The sequence below is a fragment of the Caretta caretta genome, chromosome 7 (genome assembly GCF_965140235.1).
Source record: "Caretta caretta isolate rCarCar2 chromosome 7, rCarCar1.hap1, whole genome shotgun sequence".
NCBI lineage: Eukaryota > Metazoa > Chordata > Testudines > Cheloniidae > Caretta > Caretta caretta.
The window spans coordinates 64,763,698-64,785,043 of NC_134212.1; the positions used below are offsets into that span (position 1 = coordinate 64,763,698).

Sequence of the window (21,346 nt, forward strand, 5' to 3'; positions counted from 1 at the left end):
GGATGCAACATCCACTAATCTCATTGTACTCAGCACTTGGTGGAGTTCCTGTGTGCCATGCCATACATATCAGGTGATTGCTCTTCCTGATCAAAACTATATCTTTCCTACCAGATCACTCTGATTTTGCCCATCCATTTTGACAGGGAGAAGGAAAACAATCCCTGCCTGAGACATAGTTTTGCCTATTATGGATACTTGAACAGGGTGGCAGTTATTGTCATTAATAATCTTCCTCAACCGCTGACAATCACTGAAGGAACAGGTATGCTTAGGCTCCCAATAATGTAGTTAACAGTCACTTGCATTGCTCCTCCTTCTCTGCTCTGTGTCTTCAGAAGAGCATTTTTGGTTTGTTCATGACAGGTGCTAATCACTGTCACCTGCTAGAGGTACATTTTTAAACAGTGACACGCTCCTCCTCTTTTCAGGGGTACTTTGCGATGGACTACATCACAGGAGCTTGCATCAGGGTAGACTCATTAAAGAGCAGCTGATGATGAAATAGCTCTACACTGGGTACATTCAACTCTACTAAGCCTTCTGGGGTGTCCGACTTGAATGAGGACTTCCTTCCTTACAGCAAATGAAGGGTTACAAAGAGCAAGGCTAATGGAAAAAAGAAAAACAACAACAACCCCAACTTCAGCTACAAATTGTATCCTCTGTAGGAGGCTTCCACTGCCTACTGTATGCCATTCAACCACACTGCTATCATAACTGCCCACTGAATTAATAGTTTTTTTTTTTACCAGTTTGTAGTCACAGATTTAGACAGACTCTCCCCCCCACCCCCGAACCATTAATAAGGCATTTACTTTACTGTTTAATTAATGACAATTTATACTGTATGCATGAAATAAAAACAAAAACATCACCAAGCTGCACAATTAAGGTCCCACATGCTGCCGCAAAGACGCACTATTTAAGAAGCACATTAAGCAAATTAATGAATAAATTAAATGTTGCTATTAAAAAACCCCAAACCACATCATACATAAATATAGAGCTATATTAAAACTAATTCTGAAAAAAAGCATCAGCCCCATAAAACTCACAGAACTACAATGTACGACACAAGACAGGGATGGTACCACAGACACCACAGACATGGAACAGCATGTGTTGGTGTTAAAACTTACAGGCACGTAAACTGGTGGAGCAATCATTAACAGAGACAGAAGAAAGTGGGAAGGCTCTCTCAAGGGTGTCCATGTTACTATGTACACTGCCTGACATGCAAGAGCAGTCACGCTCAGAGCGTCCGCAATCAAAACAACATGCCAGTTTCATTCTCTTGTAGATGGACATCTTGGCTATAACCATATGTTGGATGGGAGGAGAGGAAGAGCAGCAGGTTAATGGCAAGGTTATATATATATAACAAGGCAGCTGGAAGGTAACTTAAGGGATTTAGTACAGGCCTTAGTTTATGTTTAACAGTCTTGACCCAGGAAAAAAATGCAACGTGATTATTGATAACAGTTTGGCTGCACATCAAAAGTAGGGAAAAGATCAATTACTCTTTATATTCTCCCTAAGTCTTATAGGGTGACCATAGACATAAGGAAGAATTGCTAATTACAATCAGATTTTTGGATTAAAAAAAGAACAAAAGTAAAAACAGAAAATCCTAAGAACATTTTTTTCCTCTGGCACAATTAACACTGCTGGGCCAAAAAGAGAGAGAAAAATTTAAAGATGTTAATCAATCATATAATTTGGACCTACATTGCTTGTGGCAAACATCAAAGTTATTTTTAAAAAACAGACAGAGAGGCTCTCAAAAGTGCTAATAATTTCTCAGTATTAAACAGTGCCTGAGAAGTTTCTTCATTGCGTTAAATTACATGTTGTTGGAGAGTTACAAGATGTCTTCACAAAACTTCCTGAAAGATTTAGTGACTTTACATTATGCTTTCAGGAACTGAAATTGACTCTCGACAGAATATCAAAATTTGTCCATATGAAAGATTCAGCTAATATTGGCAAATGTGCTTGACATTAAAGTCAATTCACAAATAAGGCATCACCAAAAGCACACAGAACATTGGTCCATTGGAACATGCTGAACCAATCATCGGCATATTTTCTGCTCCAAGTAGAACTGTGATTGAACATCACAACTGTCTTCAGATATCAAGCCAGAAAGCAAATAAATAAATGCTTACTTAGAAACCAACTCAAAAAGATGTGCTAGCAGCAGCAAAATCCATTTGTATCTTTTAAGCAGGGCAACGGACCCAAAAGAGTGATACTATCTTTGTGATGTATTTGCTATAAACGTAACATGTTTAATTTAAAAATTACTCAAAAGTATCAATGCCCAATTTTACCTTATTCACACTTTGGATCTGAAGATGAAAATAAATGCCATTTGAAAATAGTTTCAGATGTTGCACTGAACAGTCATTGTTGGTAATGCCTTAGCATGAACTAGCTTAGTAATACTGCCACTTAAACAGAACATTGACAGCCAAAAGCAAAACCTTCAAATATAAAAGTAGTCAAAAAGGTATAGTTTCTTTGGCCTGTACCTCCCATTAGGAAGTCTTTTTTATGTGACAATGGTGGTGTTATTTAAATTATTTCCCCTCAGTTTTGTCATTTTTGAATGCTACAGTCACCAGGAAAGAGGGATTTATCTCTCTCAAATGGGTCAAGTCCTGTTCTAAGACCTTTGTGACTTGCCATACAGTACATTTGTCAAGCAAGGGTAACGTTATGATTGTGGAAAACAGGCATTGAGGGAGATGAATGAGTGATCTCTTCAGCAGTGACTCCATTCCTCTAAAACGTTAATTGTATTTCTAGTTACATGTTCTTTTAGCATCTTAGTCAAGTTATCTTGCAGCTGTTCAGAAAGTCATCATGCAGCATCAGGCCCGTTCAGTGCATGGTACATCATTCCTCAGAGCTTGGCTTTTAGTATAAAGGGTTCCACTGCAGCTTTTGATCCATACAAATTTAGACAATACAGAAAATTCAAAACAGCATTTGATTCATCCATATTTCCCTCTCCTAATTCTCCCCAGCATGTACCTTTAAAACTAAAAGTTGGGGACAAAGGAGGGGAGACATTTGTTCATAATCTGATTAGATGTTTCTGTTACACCACTTTTTATTTTATTATTTTGTTTTTCACTCTAACAACATGTGGAGTTCCATAGAAAAAAGATAAAGGGTACTTGTCAGAAACACACTAATACTAGGTGAGGAAAAAAGGAAGACTCGTTTTGGGTTTAAAATACAGCTGTTTTGAAGGATTTTTTCTAATCAAATGCTGTAGCAAAACACAGTATCTGACAATTCTGTAATACTATGTTGTTGGTTAGTAACAGTCCCTGGTTTTCAATTACTTATAGCCATATTTTGTCAACAGAAAATAATAAACTATGACATTTATTAAAATAAAAAAATCATTGTTAAGGGCAGGGAAAGATGGGAAGGAAAACTTTTGGAACCATTTTAATCAGACTTAAACCAACGATATGGACAATTTAAATCCTTCTATTCAATAAGGGAAAGTTTGTCAGGTACATCTTAAAACCCACACCTTTCAGGGACTGTTTTTAACTATTATTATTGGTTGTTCTGGAGACCATGCATAATTTTTTGATATTTCACATTGTTAACATGCAAGAAACAGGCTTTAACCTGGCAATAAATGTAACAAAAAAGACTTGCTATAAGGGTTTAAACCAGTATATAAGCAATCACATATTAAAGCAATACATTTTGTAAAGAAAACATGCTGTAATTCTTCATTCCTGTTACACAGTCATTTTACATTCATACCAAATACAATATTGAAATAAATTTAAATTAAAACATGGAATATTAGTAAGGATGATTAGTGAGAAGATCAAAGACAAGACAGAAATGATTAAAGATGGTTCAGCCACACACATACTGTTTCCTGTTAAACCTCCATAAATATTAATAAAAAATGGTAATCAGCAGGGGATAAGGGGCTCTTTTTGTACAGCCTTTTGGATGGATGCTAAATTCATATGATACCTGTAGCAGCTGCATAAAAATCCAATCATTCTCTACCATACCCTTGTAGAAATTATCAGGATGCAGAATGGAACTGTTATTTGCAGTTCTGGTGAAAATAAAAACAGAACATAAAACAACTTAATTTTCTATTTTAGGTTCTTGAAAAACAAATGGATAGAAGGGAATGGCAGCTCTCTCTTCTTGGTATAACCACCCCCCGCCCCCAAAATAAAACAAAAAACAAACAAAGGACTTTCCTATGTATCTGAAATTGAGCCAGTGAAATTTGGTTTTAATTAATCAAAATGTTGCTGTTCCACTGACACAAACTATTTGATAAGAGCAGCACACTGAGGCAAGATTTTTAAGCTATTTGGAAAAAAATGTTTCCAAAACTATCAACATTTTAGACTTCAAATCGCAGTTTTCATTTGTTTTATAATTTTAAAATTAGCACAAATGTTTTTGTTGCAGTTTTTAAAACAGACCGACATTCTTCATTTTTACTTTGGAGGAGAAAGCTGAGTGTCTAGCACTCTGGCAACACCTCATTTTCTGATCACAAAGTCCCCCAAGCTCTGTCAAAATGTCTAGAAGAAAGTACCTAAGATTGTCTGAGTGAGGTGTCATTTAAAATTCACAAAGAGTAATGGGGAATATTTTCAGGCACAAAAGAAAGCAAGGGAAATTGCCGATTGTTCTTTAAATAAGTTGTCAAATAACAGTTCCTTGTCTAGAGCAAGCAGGACAAAGCACCCCTTCTTCTCTGCTGATTGCTTTTTTTTGTTTGTATGTTTTATGTTACCATACAGTCTTCCTGATCTCATTGCTCCACCCGTCACTAACAGCAGCTTTACTCATGGACCAAAATGGTAACAAAAAATAGATCTATGAGGACATCTAGTGGATCTCTATCAAACAACAGCTACTGAAATAGAATAGAATCTTGACTGGAGGTCACTTGATTGGCAGTGAGTAAAAAAGCGCCCAACTACCATTAAGAATTGAAATGGATATGATGTCATTTCAAGTCATCAAGTTCTCATGATCCACAGCAAGTAAAATGACAACAAAGGGGAACTTTACAAAGAAATTATGTTATAAAGCAACTAGCAGCATTAAAGGAAGACCATATTGATTTGATTGCCTTTTGGCGACGTTGGTTAACATCATCAGTCTAAAAAATTGAAAGGGCTTCCCACAGCACAATTTCAGTTTTCTTAAAAATACAGCAGCATGTCAAACTGGTGACAATTGATTTTCTCTTAACACAACAGGCAAGGCTAGCTCTCCATCATTTCACTGTGTTCCAGGGTAATTTCAAGATCACCAAATGCAGCCTGCAAGCTATTTTGCAAGTTTTGCAAATTTCTAACTTTAAGTGATGTCAGTCATAGGCAATTTGTTAGCTGTTTCCTGAAATTCACAGGGTGTTCTTGTTCTTCAGCCAAAACCGCAGGAGCAGCAGGTGAAGTGAGTGGACAATCTGCACATTCTACTGTATATCAGTAACTTTAGAAAAGACTTGCATGTTTTTAATTAATGACTTTTTATAGACCAATTCATTTTTATTTTCATACATCTTCACGACCCTTCCTACATTATATTTTGGGGGACACTCAGCCAATGTGTTCTTCCTCCATTCATTTCTAAGGGGGCTGAAACTACTAGAAGAACTAAGACAAAGCTGCATATTTATTTTAAAAAAATATATTCTTGTTTAAATCTTCTCTTTCAGCTTGAGATGAATTATACTCAGAAAACTGGCTATGTAAAAATGGATTCTTCAATATCTCTGTTCTCTGTGGCTTTGGTCTTCCAACCCGGACTCAACCTAGCCCTCTTTTTCTCAGAACAATTTTGTGTCTGCGAATAATTATGCCCAGTATGAATTGTGGGCAGTAATATTAGTAGTTTGATGGCAATCAAAATAATTTGCAATTGCAAAAATGAAGAATCGTATTGTGTCTTTTGCATCATTAGCTAAACAGTCACCTAAGTTCTGACTGCAGAATCTTTATTAGTGGTGATGATGTACACTACAGAAAGAACACAGATTGAATCCTAGATCCTATATGGCACTTGCAAGGTGAAAAGAAAGAAAAATAGTCTCATCTTGTAAAATAAGGACAAATTTGAAATGAAAATAATTGAGAAATAATGAACAAATCCCCCATTTTGTCATTTTTACAGTCTCACTCTTCTGATTATAATCTCACTTTTAAACCTATTTATTTTTGTCTTAATAGTCCTGATACTGCTAATTGATCTCTATGGGACCAAAGATTATTGCACTAGGAACTGGACATTTGTTTTCAAATGCTGATTTACTGAGGATAGGAACTGAAATTAAAACCAAAACAGAGACTGGGGAACCATGCAGGCCTATCGGATCACTGCCTTTAGCTGACATCAGGGCAAGACCCTGAGGATGCTGGGTTAGGTCCTAGAGTTACTCATGTCAACAATAAAATCCTCATTCAGAGTACTAAATTTCTGGGTCTTAATTACTTAATTACTTAATTACTTAATTACTTAATTAATTTACACATGTAAAAATCACTTATAAATCTATGTCCAAGAACACAGCTTTTATCTGGCTGAACTGTAAATAGTTAATATGCAAGTGGTCAATTCTGCCATCACTAATGGTCTCAAATAGGCAGGTTGGTGAACTTGGCTCCTGAGCTAGTTAATGCTTTCAACTGTGGTGTTCAGCACCTTATGTGGAGTGGTAGATTCCCATTCCCTCAATGTACCTCCCAACAATAAATGGCAATGCAGCATTTGGATATGCTGATTGGCTAACACTGTGATGTTATTCCCAGAAGTACTGCCTTTCCTGGATGCTTTAGGTCCTTGTGTTCCTATGTGACTGTACAGCACCTAGCACAAGAAGGCCAGAAGCTTTTGTTACCATAAAACAAATTAACAACAGTAACATATGGGGAAATGGTAAAAAAACCCAAACATGGTAACCTCACAGGTTTGGAGTAGCCATGGCTAAAGTGAGTGGTTAGTGGGCTCCCAGTGGTACCACTTTGGCTCATTATACCCTTGATCTATCTAATCCTGGTCCCTGAAGCTGTTGGGGAACAGTTTAGTCATACTGAGACGCTCCGAATAGTCCTGTAAGTATGGTAGCAGCACCCCACCCCTCCCCAATGTATTTTCTTTGGAGTGCCTGTACAACAAATCAGTGCAAATGTAAACTATTCTCCACTTCCCAAATGCTGTATTTATTTTAACTACCAGGACCATGTGTGCACTAAGAAATGGTTGATGACTGAAGGCCTCCATAGATACTGTAGAATTAACAATGCTGCGGCTCAGATTCAGACAGAGTGGTCTATAAAGTTCATACTGGGTCTGTAATAAGCCTCAGAGTTATGCATAATTGGGCCATACACATGTATCATTAATTTTACAGCAACGGAAATTTCATAGACTGGGGAAAATAATTACCACTGTGGAGTCACTTGTCTCCAGTTAAGAATAGGTTTAGGTTTATGCATCAGAAGTTGATCACACAAATAATTCATTGCCTGGCTTATTTTTTTTTTGGTGCTGGGGATGGAGGGAAGGGACAGTGGGGAATTGCTGTATGCCTTTTCTGTCATGAAATGACGCTGAGCTGCAGAGGATACAAGCCCAAGACCTTGAATACAAGCCCGACAATGAATTCCACTTAACCAGGCAAACAGTGCTATAGTGGTAATTACTCCAGCCTAACTGGCGTCCCTAAAAAGTAATGAGAAGTCCAAAGTCATTTAAAGGAAATGCCATTGTAAAGGCTTCATTTTCCATTGGAGATAAAAAATAAGATTGGGGAGAAAATGGGGAGGAAAGAGGGAGGTGGAGGAAACTGCTGTATTTTCTTCAACGTCGCCCTGATCCGTGTGGGTGTAAAGGATGAGAAAGGTGGGAGTATGACGTCACTGCTACATGCAACATAAATATTAAAGAAAAGAACCAAACTACTAAACAAAACAAAACAAAAAAACTCTCTGCTAGAGAAAGACAGGCTGGACTGTACTCTGGGCTACAGGGAACCCGTTTTTACTCACAATAGATCACTATCAGTGTGCAGTTAAAATATAGTAGGGAGCGTGTTCCAAGGCAGCAAGAGGAAAAATAAATCAAAAATTTGTCAATTTTCACAGGTTACAACACATTCCTTTAAAAACATCAACGTACACACGATCTGTCCCTCTGGGGTTCAACCCCCACCCTTTGCAGCAAGAAAGTGGCTGGAAAAAATGTATAGAGAATTAGACAAGTGTTGTTATACAGAATGAAAGAAACAGAAAGTGTGAATCATCCAGCTCAGAGATTTCATCCCAGCGTGGCTGCATTTAATATATATGTATATACATTTGGCCCTTTGCTGAAAAGATATAATGAAATTAAATAAGAAAGAAATTGAAAACATAAGCTAAATATACCACAAAATTATCAATGGTTTGTGAATAGAATTTCTATATTTCTCTCTGGACAATGTAATATGAATATTTACAGATTATTCAGGCAGTAAGGAGAGGAGGGAGAAGGACGGATGGCTGAAAACTGTGAAAAGAAAGCATAGTTACTTTAATTATCCCTAGCCTCGTGGAGATGCATAGTTCTTACTTGAATTATTAATACTAGGCCTAAGAGGTTTGGACAAATGGCTATGTAGGTCAGGCTCACTTATAGACCCTGACAATACCACAGTTAATATTCAGACAATATCTAAAGGGACATGAAACCTCAGATGCATTATTAAAGAACATGGCTTTCAACTGTCCCAGGAAGCTGCATGTAATTAATGCCATAATAATTAAGATTTCCATGTAAAGATGATATTCTTTCACATTTCATTCACCTGTACATGCGGATAGTTTTATCTTCATCCCTTCAATTCATCTTAGATGTCATCTGTACTCCACTGTCTCTAATTTTGATTATGTTGCTCATTAATTAAAAAAAAATATCTGAACTGTTCACAATATCATTGTAAATTAAGTTGACAGCCAAGCCCCACAATTTAGAAGGAAATGTTTTGTTGTAATTTCTGCTTTGTTTTAGCTAGATTGTGTTTTTAAGACAAACAATTCAGGCACCATATATGTGGAGATGATGGCTAAGATATTCAAAAGTGACTAGTGATTTTGAGGGCCAAAGTTGTGACACCTTAAAGGGACCTGATTTGCAGACACTATTGAGCATCTGCCCTCTAAAAATCAGACCCTTTTAAGGTGTCTCAGAGATGAGCATCCAAAAATCGACTGACCAAAAATCACGTTACCTTTAAAAATCTTGATATATATCATTCACTGATTGACAGGATTTTAAAAACAAAGCTATTGAATTATTGTTAATAGTTATGAACATGCGGCTGTTATCAGCTGTTCTGAAAAGTGTGTGTGTGTGTGTGTGTATGTGTATGTGTGTGAGAGAGAGAGAGACAGAAAGAGAGAGAGAGAGAGAAACCAAACCAAGAAAATATTCTGAGTACATATTAGACTTTGCCATCATTGCCTTTTTTCCCTCCTCCTGACTCGGAAGATTATCCCCTTGGTGTTCAGTGCTCAGTATGGTGGCTCTGACAGGCTCCTTCTTCAACCTCACTAACTCCATCATTTCATTCCACATCTGTCCAACACCCTTTAATGCATTAGACTGATGTGTGTGACCATGTCGTTTGGAGCATTTCCTAGTGCTACATGCAGAGGCTGTCATCCTAGCCCTGACATGGCCTTACTGCTGTTTTATACTGTGTTGGTTGGTCTCTTTCCAAGAATTTTTCTTTTCCCCGGCTTCCCAAAATTGAACATTTTATTCCGTTTCATGCTTCTGCCCTTTATATTGTAGTTGCTTGTTCATATGTTACAATATATTTGAGTTAAATGTAGCACAACTATGTAGGTCTCGAATCCAAATGATACCAACTCTCTTAGAGAATTTGATAGAAGTCTGCATACATTAGCACAGCATGGTATTACAGGTACAAAAAGTGGGGTGGGGGAAAATAAAAATACATAAAGGGCAGGGAGGCAACAACAGCCCCCACTGCGTTGGTTACATATTTCCCCTTCCCTAGTATTTTGGGAAATCTTGGAAAAAAATTAGCTTTGTGAGTTACAGGAAGCCACAGGTAGTTTTCACTTGCCTGACCAGAACTTACTCAGCAGAATCACTGACCTTGGCAGCAGTTCCAGGGTCACACTCTCACATGGATAAGCTGTTCTTGAACAATTTTTTTCAATATGTTAGGCAAATGCATGCGTTCCTTCCACATCAGGTATCTTTGATTTCCATGAATTTTGCATTCACTGTGGCTATTGTGGCTATCATTCTCCACTAAAGTCTCAGCTCCTCTGTCTCTATTACGCTACCTTAAGAAAACAATGTCAAAGCCTTGTTCTCCTTGATCGTCTTTTTTTGGGAGAGAAGAGGAAGGCTGTCCTTAAGGACTCTAATAGTACTGTTTTTCTCTACAAAGAATTTCATCTTCTGGTATGGTTCAAGTAGAGTACCCTTTTTCTGGTGTGTGTGAAGGTCCAAGTCTAGCCCTTTCTTCCAAATGCCAAGACTGTAGTGAGACAACAGCAATCAGTAGGCCACAGTGTTTTGGGAATCATAAAAGTAGCAGGAGCAGAAGCACGGGCAGACTCTGCTGAGACAGTCCAACCCACCTTTCTTGTGACTCTAAACAGGGTCATGTGCTTTTTAATGGCAGAATATCTAAACCATGTAAAGTGTACACATGATATTCAAATATCCATTAAGAGAAGGAATCCCTATGCCTACATTTGAAATCTATACTGCAAATATTTAATTGGTCAAATCCACTGTGTGGGCATTTGGTTTGGGTAACCTGACTGTATAAAGTCCACCAAAATTAAAGAGCCAGATATATTCCTGCATAAATATAAAGAAAAAACAAAAACAAAACCAGGTCTCCACTCCAATGTTCTGCTCTCCCTGCACTCACATATCTCCTGCTGACATCAACCACAGTTCTATTAATCTGGGTAAAGCAGGTGATAAACACTGAAGTCTGCTGAACACCTCTGAAAGCAGAATTTTGTCCTATTTAAAGGAACCAGTCCTGCATTTCTTCTGATCACAGAACTGTCATCGACTTTGGGACTTCCTCTGCAGAATGACAGCAGGATGGAGCCTATGGGTCTCATCATAATATTTTATTTCAGCATTATTACATCACTCAGTATTGTTTCTTAGCTTACTTTACTTGTTACATTATATTATACAAGGCCCAAATTCTGCCCTTACGCCTCACGGAAGCCCATTGCAAGTAATGGGTTTTTACAGGGCGTAAGTCAGGGCAGAATTTGGCCCCATGTGAATAAGTTTGTTCATCTACTCAGATTCAGAACCTCCCACTGCCCACAAATAAATGCCGTGGGCACAGATTCATCTTGATTTAATTATCTGAACTTTGTTAACTTTGGACACAAACAGGCATTTTAATGAAGCTGCAGGTGTGAGTGAGTGGTGTGAAATTTAATTTTAAAAATATTCACATCAGAATTACAAATGACATTTAACTGCATTGCCATGTATTTATTTCCTACCCTTTCTGCACCACTGTGTAAAACACATAAATACATTTAAAGAAATTCCTTAAGGCTGAGCAGGTCCTGAGGGGGAGGGGGGAGGAAAAGGGAGGGAGAAGAAATATTACTTACGCCGTTTGCAGCCACATTTTTTTATCCTTTTGGGATCCGTGATGTCATCATGACAGGCCTTGCAGTAAAAAAATGCCCTGGAGAGACAGAACGGAAAAACTGACACATTTCTTAATCCACACAAATGAAATTAGTCCCACATTTCCTCCTGCTACATTGCCAAATTAATGAAACATGCCAGCACTAATTTCCTTTAATCTTTGGAAAGGTTTAGACATTTAAAGGAGGAAATGTTTGCTGCAAGACCATTAATTTCAAACACAAGACTATGATTCAAGTTAGTGCTTCTTTTAATAAACTTTCATTTGAAAAATAATTAGGAGACGGGTTGATAAATATGACACAGTGGATCAGATCATCTGCCTTTCATCTTTGGAAGAATAAGTCTCATCGTCAAGGCACATATGAAATGAGTTCACTGTTCTTGACATGAAAGTCCCAAATTCAGAGCCACATGATTTCTGAGAAGGACAGCTAAGTTTTTAAGGCCAAGTTTGCAGTCTACCCTCCACCGGACCTCCATACTGGTGAGTGCAATCAGCAATGTCAATGTCATTGTGACCTAAATTGTGGTCAATAATATCATACATGCTATTATTTGCACCTGTAAAAATGGAAGCCAGTGTCTGAAAAACAGGTTCTTAAAAAGCAGTGAATAAACATGGGGACTACTGTCCTCTTGATTCAGACTTCTTTTCATTTGCCATCAGGGTTCAATTAGAGAAGAATCACACTAGTTTTGACTGCATTATAAACCCTCAGCAAAAATCCCTAAGCAAACAAAAATACGTAATTCACAAGATGACCTACCTAACTCTCTGTCTATTTAGGCTTTTATACATGGCCTGTTACTGCGTAGCAAAGAGCTGACTGATAGGTGAAGTGTGCAGAATGTAGGGTAAGTGACGAAGGGTAAGGGTGCAATAAAACTTTACATATCATTAACATAAAATTATGTTTTAAAAAACGTACATCAAACTGCCCACAGGAGATTTCACAAGCCTGTCAAGTCAGTATGTCACACACGATTGCTGTGACACATGTCTATTTCATGAAGATCACACAGCTAGCCTCTAACTGAGCCAGTCTGGGCTGCTATAATATACACCTATTTTTGCTGGCATGACAACTGGGCCATCCTGCACTTCAGCATCTGCCAAATTTCCCGCATCGCCTGCCTCCTCTGACCCAGACTCCTCTCTACAAATTCAGGCTGATGGAAATGAGGGGTGACTTGAGGCCACACCATAGGTCTTGCAGGTAATACTGCTCCTGCACTTGAGGTGGCTTGTAGGTTCCAGAAATAGAAGAGGCCATGGGAACAGAAGAACCTACAGTCCTTGGGTACTGGAAAGAAAAATAAGCAACAAATACACAGGGACATGGACGAATATATTCTTGGTTCCAGTGTAAATGAAAGGGCTATTAATTCATTTAGACAAAAATATCAAGGGTTTATGAATGTTTCACACAGTGCAGGAATGTTACAGAAAGGGAGAGGGCACAGGGAGCATGGTACTTTCCTGGTGTAAGGAAAAAACATAATCCATCTTCCAGATCCCAGAAGCACAAGTAAAGAGGAAGTGACTAGTACTATGTGCAGGGGTGACAAGGCCTGCAGAGTTATTTCTGGGTGTTTTCCTGTACTCCGTCACAGAACATTACCTAAGGAGGGTGTTACGATCCCCTCTGTACAAAAGGGGGAACTGGAGCCTAGAGAAATCAAGAGACTTGTCCAAGGTCAAAGAGCCAGTTTGTCACATGTGTCCAAGCTCTCAGGCTTGTGATTTAACTGCCAGGCTACGTGGAGTCAATGGATATTTTCCAAGTTTGACCTATGGCTGGTGTTTTTAATTAGGAATGGGGAACCTGACAGCATCTAAAGATGTGGTTCAGATATCAGCCTCAATATCTCGATACTTCTCTGTAGACCATCCAAACCTCTTGTGTCTACAAAACTAGGCAGGAAGCCTTGTCAGAAAGCCACATCTGCTACTTCCTGCTAACAGTCTGTTGAGAACATTTAAATGCTTTAGATTGGAACCCCAAGCACAGACGAAGCTGAGATAAAAATACAGTGAAAGAGAAATGAAACTGTTTTGTTCATTTTGAGTAATGAGTAAAAGTTCAGTGGGCTTTTAAATTTTAATCACAAAAATATTTTGCAGTTATATCAGAGCTACAAGTAGTCCCCTCTCTACTTAAACTTATACATTCTTCTTGCTGCTTGATATCCATGTAGGCCTGGTCTACACTACAGAGTTAGTGTTCCCACTTCCGGCTCTGAGACAGGCTACTGCCCGGGCTCCCTGCTCCAAGCCAGGCTGCAGTCTGGGCTCCTGGCTCCCCCCCACTTAACTTGTAGTGCAGACATGTCTGTAGACTCCTTTTCCTATCTATACAGCTGGTGTAATTAGTTTAATGGGAAGGTACATGGATTCAAGCTAGTATAAGAGGGTCTAATTCAAACAATTGTGAATTTAATCTACACAAAACAATTGAAACTAATTTAATTCAAATATCTGAATTTGGTCCAGGGAGTTTAAGTAACCTGCCAGGAAGCAGGTCAGTATGGCACTAACCATCAGGAGACTTGAGTTGTAAACCCGCTATGTGGACTAGCTAAATAATCTATTCAAGCCAGTCACTGTCAGAGATAGGACTGGGACTCAGGAGTGGCAGTCTCTACTCTTCTATGGACCATGTGGACTCCAGGGAGTCACCCCTCTCCTAACTGTTGGATTTTCCTCCTCTTTCTGTTGGCCAAAATTTCCTCTCCAGTTTTTGCAGTTCCCCCTTCAGACACTTAGTGCAGCTCTAGATCCAACTTCTGAAGCAGGATCTTTTATCACAGACCCTTCCCCAAATCCCTACAAGTTTAGACGAACACTGCACAGGTGTGGGAGCCACACTGCCAGATCCCAATGCAGAATTAGGGCCTTAGTATTTGCTACGCATGATACTCTCTGGGTCTGTCTACACTGCAATACGAGGTGTGATTGATGTTTCCATAGACATACCCACACTGGATGGCTAAAAACAGCAATGTAGATACAGAGGTATGAGCCTTAGCCGGGGCTGTATAAGCATGCCAGGGACCCTGAAGCCCGTCGCCCCTATACTGCTATTTTTAGCTGTGCTAGCATGAGGAAAGCTATCTTAGGTATTCTACACATGCTCCAGTCACACTGCAGATTGCAGTGCAAGCATACCCTAGGTGCAAGACCAAGAATAGGTGACACAGATGCTTTTAAAAATGAAATTACCATATTGATTAAAGAATTAAAAAACAAATGGATTTCCATACTGCATAATAAAATGTAAGTGGATAAAGAATGATAAAGACATCACTCATATTGTATCTATGACACATTATTAGCACTCAACATTTTATATACAGCCATTCTCTTCAATAAATCCTTAACATAAAGGTGTGTAATATGTACCTATTATTTAAAAAAACATAAAAAATCATAGTTTTAGCAATATACAAAATTACTCTACGACAAATTATGGTGCATAAACAGTGTTAAATATGCATTGCAATATGGTATAGATCTAACCTAAAAGACTTGCCAGCATCTCTAAAAGCACATCAAACATAAACAAACACATTTAATTTGAGCTACAAGTATAATACATATGTTTACTTTTGTTTTATTGTACTTAGGTAAAAATCCTGTTTTTTACTCTCCTAGAATCTTTTTTATTGCCATTCAGATCCCATTAAACCATCCACCACTTGTTTGAAAACAAAGGCATATAATTCACGGAGGGGGATTAAGTTTCTCTCAATTTTGGAAAAATTTTTCTGACTCTGATTCATCAAGTTACAAAGGTGAAATTGACAATATTCATAAATGGCTGCATTAGCTGAAGCACATCTGATCAAGATCTGCTTTGTACAGAATGGCTAGGGAATATGTGAAGAGAGGCAGCAACCATGCATACTTCTAGCCTAACACTTCTGGAAAAGGCAAGTCAGAGCTTCTGCTTCAACTTGCTGTTGTCATGGATGGAAATTGATTTAAAAGCGCTAAGTAAATTTACTCTAAATATATCTTCACTATTCAACTTCTGTCATTTCAAAAATATCATGCCAGGTTTCTCTTGGTGCGGTCTCCATTAATTTCCCTGGGGAACTGCATGGCTACAACACTTTGTAAATACACAGGTTAGTGTCTTGGTGCTACCATGTGAATAGCCTTGTGCACATGGAAAGGGAAAGAGACAAGAGAGAGAACAAGAACTTCCTGCTGGGCTCACAGGCTGCTGGAGCTCCTGCCCACAGTAATAGCTTTCACAAAGGTGGTGCTGGAGATGAGAAACAGCAGGGCCCAGCTGTAGCAAGGGCAGCTACCTCCTGTCTCTCTCTTTGGGCCAGAGATTGCTCAGCAGCACCCTGCCTGTGTTTCCACCTCTTCAGGACCCTTTAAGAACTCTTCCAGTTCAAAAAGTTCAAACAATACCCAAAAGGGGTCTCACTTATTTAGACTTCTAAGTGCACACAGGCCGCAGCCCCAGTCCATCGCTCACCCAGCAGGCCAAAATAATGCCAGTTTCAGCTTGGCACAGCCCCTTGCTCCCAAAGGGTCTGTCTGTCAGACTCCGCCCTGCTTCCTGGGTATGGTGTTTCCCAGGACCACTGTCTGGACAGCTTTCTTCTGCTTAATGTCAGGCTCAGTTATTCTCTCAGCCCCCTCCTACTGCAGCTTCCTGCTATCTTTTAGCCTGGGACTGCTTGATTCCCCTCAGGTGTGATCAGGCATGGCTTAGCCCCAGGCTCTCCAGCCCAAGGGCAGGCCACCACGTTACACCGGCAAGAATGCACGTAGTGCCCTTTTGAGGAGTAACAAGACTGACGTCGACATGCTTACCTCAGTCTAAAATTGGTGTAAGGGAGATGAGGAAACTGTGAACATCTGTTGGAGTCATGCCTCTTGCAGGGCTGGGGCTTAAATCAATAATTTAGCTCTTGGGATATGCAGCACTAGTATAGCACTGAACAATCTGCATGTCATCCCTTTGAGATACCTCAGTATTATTCTGTCCATTTTACAGATCAGGAAGGAGACACAAAGGGCCTAATTCTACTCTCACTGGCACCTGTGCAAATTAGGAGACATTCCATTAGAGGCCAGCTACAAGGGGAGGGAGACCAGAGGAGCTGCCCCTTCTCCCTCTGTGGTTGGCTTGGCTGTTGGGGAATGTTAATTTGGGAAGGAGCAAATTTGCTGGGGGTAGGTGAAATTCCCTGGCTCGCAGAGACTGCTAGCTTTGGAGTTGGAAAAGAATGTTCCTTCTTCGGCAGAGTAGGCTTAATTAAGGGATGATTTTCACCTCTCTCAGTGCATCACTTCTGTGCCATTTGACATTGATGGAACCCACAGGTATCATTTGGCAGAACTGGGTTTTTGTTTGCAGGCAGCTGGAGGTTGGAATGTTTATAATAATTCTGACATGTTGCAGCTGGATGGAAGGGGCCCTGGAGTTTAACAGGTGTTCACTGGCCTGATATCTATGAGCCAGAATCAGAGCAGGTATATCTGCAAGAACCCAGGAATCTGTGGTAAAAGCAGGAGGAGGAGGAGGTGGTTAGACCTCTGTACTGTTTACAGATATGGGACCTGCCCTTGTGGATTGACTAACACAATATGGCTGAAGAGGGGATGATGGTTCTGGGAGACAGCTTCCTACTGTTTGGATGGGCACAGCTGCACCTTGGAAGAAAGTCTTTATGGCCTAAAAGATGGAATGGTTATGGAGGGAGAAGGTGGCTAGTTCTGAGATAACAATCTGATTCTTGATCTCAAGTTCAACATGATTTAAAAAATAATAATTGCAGCCAACTCTATTTCTTGCACATTGGAGTGTCTTCTTTTTCATTTTGGAGTAACACACGTTTGGGAGGGATGACCAGGCAACAAATTACTTTTTTAGCTTTTTAAAAATGTATTTATCTTCCAAATGTTTTTAAAAGTTATTTCTTTATCTTAGAAATTATTTTCTGACATTGCTTTATCTTTCTAAAGACTTCATAATCACGAGACACTGGGTGTGCACTGGAGTCTAATAATGACACCCCTTGGTGGGCTGCTAGGCATGAGACCAAAGTTTTCTTGTATAACTGTAGCTTGAATTAATCCAAGCCCTAATCTCACTGATACAGCCAAGTTCTTAGTCTGCTAAACAGGTAAAGTAGCCCACATTGGATGGGAAGTACTGGTCTGTTTTAGTTTGATTCATTATTATGTGCCTACATAGTATATAGTTCTCATCAAGAATAGTAACAAGGTGATGGTCATACCATCAATGTAATGCTGAATGAACACTGCTGAGTTTGCCCACAACAAATATTTGTTGCGGTTGATGAAACTGACCCTATATAAAAGAATTTCTCTGAACACCTAAATCTTAGGCCAAAACTAGGGACCCCATTATCTGCTCAACTAACTCCATTAGGGTCAATTACGTTACAACAGTAGATAAACTGGCCCATAGCCAAAGTGGGCTTTTTGAGGTTAAAAACCCTGCTAACTTAACTTTTCTCTCTTTGGTTCTTTTTCATAGGTTCTGCAAAATTATTATGTCATTTTATTTCAGTTAAAGTTTTTTCGCCATGGGAAAGAGTCCAAAAAGAGAGGCATGTACATACTGAAGGCAGAATTTGGTCCAATTCAACCCCCACTGAAGAAATGTGAATCCTTTTGCTCACTTCTATGGGAGTTGGGGCGAAGCTCTAAATGCAAAGAATAAAACAAGGAAGAGGCTGCATTTTTTAATTAAAAGAGATGCAATAAACAAATTACCTTTTCACTTCTTTGGCATCACTTGCAATGAAGAATCCTAAAGTACCTTCTTGAATCTTGACATGGTTTCCAGGATTGATTAATATACTGCTCAATAAAACACAAAGAAACAAAAAGACAAAGCTATGAGTTTATATCACTTTTAATTGAGTGCTCCAAAATTCTCTATTTTTGTTTTATTCTAGGGGACCCACTAGTCAGGAAAGGCTATAAGGAAATTTAAAGTCATTTTCTTCTTTGACATTTCCAATCAGATCACCGCTTAAACATCAACAATGGGTATCATTACAGAACTTAAATTTGTAACTACCATGTAACTTCCCTTAAAATCATATCACCATTTCAGCTCTTAAGTCACTACTGTTCTAGCCATCAAATAATTAGCATCTTTTACCAAAACAAAGCAAAAAAAGCATCTCAGAAAAACCATATGTGAAGCGGAGCAGTTTAGCTTTCTTACGCTATTATTCAGGCTGATGGAAAAGTTCATGATATGGTGAAAAGGGAAGAGATCCTCCAAGGAAACCACCACTTGATACCAGTACAAAGAGTCATTTGTCAAATTAAACCATTTTAAACATCTTTGTGCCAATTTCTTTTGAAGTGAGAAATAATGGGACCCCTCTCTGTATATATTATATTATTATACATAATATAATAAATACACACATACACTCAAAGGGAATGGTACAAGACAACCAGTCATTATTACTGAGGAAAACATAAAATTAATATAACATTTTTAAAAAAACATTGCTATGCAGCCCCTGGTAATAAAATAATCCAGCCACCCTAACAGAGTGACTGCAAGTCAGTTTGATGGAGGAAATTGTAAGTTAACATGGTGTGTGTTGATCTCTGCTTATGTGTAACATATCTGCTGTATTGTCAAAGATTTAGCACCAGAGTATTTTTGGTTCAGGCAATATTATAAGGTACCAGGTAGATATAATTATTCTTCATCTTGTTTTACTTTGAAGTGTAATATAACTAAGCTCTTAACTTGACAAAACACTTACTAAAGCTTGTCAAACGTTTCACTTTTTTTTTGTTTTTCGGTCTAGTTTAATCTTTGTAAATTAAAGAGTAATAAGAGTACATATGCCTTACAGTACACAAGGACTAAAAGAAACTATGATGTTTTCAGGCTTATCAGACACTGACTTTTAGGAAAGATGCCAAAGTAGCAAGAGATAAGATGTATATATGAATGGACATCAGGTGCTAACATTGCAAGTACATGCAATGCTAAAGATTTGTAGCCTTATTATTTGGGGAAAAATATAGGATCAAATGTTTAGATACTCTTAGTTACTGATAAATTGTTGGGTTGGATAATGCTGGTAAGTATAGAATGTTTTCATCAAATGCAGAACATTTTCATATACTGTATTTTATATACTGAATGTGTATGTACTTGTGCGGGTGCATCTGCACATATACTTATACACACACACACACACACACACACATATCTCTACACGTTAAAAGTCCTATGTGACAAGAATATTAAGCTTGCAAAATCAGCATTTAGAAGTTAGGTAATGTCAGATTTAAGGCTGCCTGTGCAACCTTAATTCAGCCCCTTGGGAATATGTTTTATGATACGTTGTCCTCATTGTCACGATCATATATTATTTGTAGCTCAGGACCCCTCCCTCATTCGCTGCATAGGATGGATGATGCTCAGTGAACAAAAAGCTATTCAATAGTTTGTTTTATCCTTATTGCTCGTCCTGTGGCCCTGTGCAGGAAACCCTGCTCTATATACAGAGTTATTCATTGGCTCATGGGTTTTTCAGCACTACAGTATCTGAGTACTTCCTAAACAGCCTGATTTTTCAGAATACTTAGCATTTTATAGCACTTTATATGTACAAAGTCGCCTTTGCCTCATTAACGACACAGCTCCTACTTCTGCAACAAACGAGGCTCGGATCCTACAGACAATAGCCTCCATCACTACACAACTCCAATTTGTTGCTAAAATACAGTCCATCCTCTGCAATGAAAGAGGCAAGAGGTGCTGAAAAAAGTAGGTAATTAAAGACTGTATCATAATACATATGCACAAGGGGACTGAATTAAAGATGCTTTACCTAGGGAGGTGGTAGAATCTCCTTCCTTAGAGATTTTTAAGGTCAGGCTTGACAAAGCCCTGGCTGGGATGATTTAACTGGGAATTGGTCCTGCTTCGAGCAGGGGGTTGGACTAGATGACCTTCTGGGGTCCCTTCCAACCCTTATATTCTATGATTCTATGCACAAGCAACCTTAAATCTGACATTTCCTCATTGACTTAGCAACTTCAATGTTTTTTTTAACTTGGGAGGTCCGAGGGGTTAATACAATTTTCTAGGTTTTAAAAAGGCAAACTGAAAAAATCAGAAATTCCATCACATGGAATCATATTGACACCTGCAAGGCTGGAACCTTTAGAACTACTGCACAGACCTCTGCTACTCAAGCTAACAGAGAAACTGACAGCAAACGTAAGTTGTCATCCACTAGAGGTGGATGAGACACACACTTTGCCAGTGGCTGGGTTTCACAGATACTTGCTAACACAAAAAATGTGGAGACTCAGGAATCATGGGTTCTATTCCAGATTCTGGAGGGGAGTGTTCCCTTGTGGTCACAGACCTTTCTTCTCCTGTCCCACCCAAACCTGACCCATTCTGCCCACCCTCTCAAGCCTGTCCCTGTCCTATCTCTTCCTCACAGCTCGTCTTAGTTTTGCCCTTAATTCCTCATCCTAGCCGGTCCCAGTCTCCAACTCCCACACTCTTCATCTCAGTCACAGTCTGCTTGCCCAGCCAGCCCCACTCATTCTTCCCCACTC

General features: G+C 38.9%; 1 protein-coding gene across 41 annotated transcripts in view; it reads right to left on the reverse strand.

The window, feature by feature from the left end:
• The window catches only part of KCNMA1 (potassium calcium-activated channel subfamily M alpha 1), an 873,358-nt gene that overhangs the window by 126,525 nt on the left and 725,487 nt on the right, over positions 1–21,346 (reverse strand). For 29 of the 41 annotated variants that reach the window (XM_075130775.1, XM_075130771.1, XM_075130770.1 and 26 more), the window contains 3 exons: positions 18,506–18,592; positions 11,697–11,773; positions 1,143–1,316 (listed from right to left, as the gene is read on the reverse strand). In XM_075130775.1, coding sequence (XP_074986876.1) covers positions 1,143–1,316; positions 11,697–11,773; positions 18,506–18,592 — 338 coding nt within the window. The remainder of the gene's footprint in view (positions 1–1,142; positions 1,317–11,696; positions 11,774–18,505; positions 18,593–21,346) is intronic. The other 12 variants (XM_048856383.2, XM_048856385.2, XM_048856384.2 and 9 more) reach the window with 1 other exon arrangement.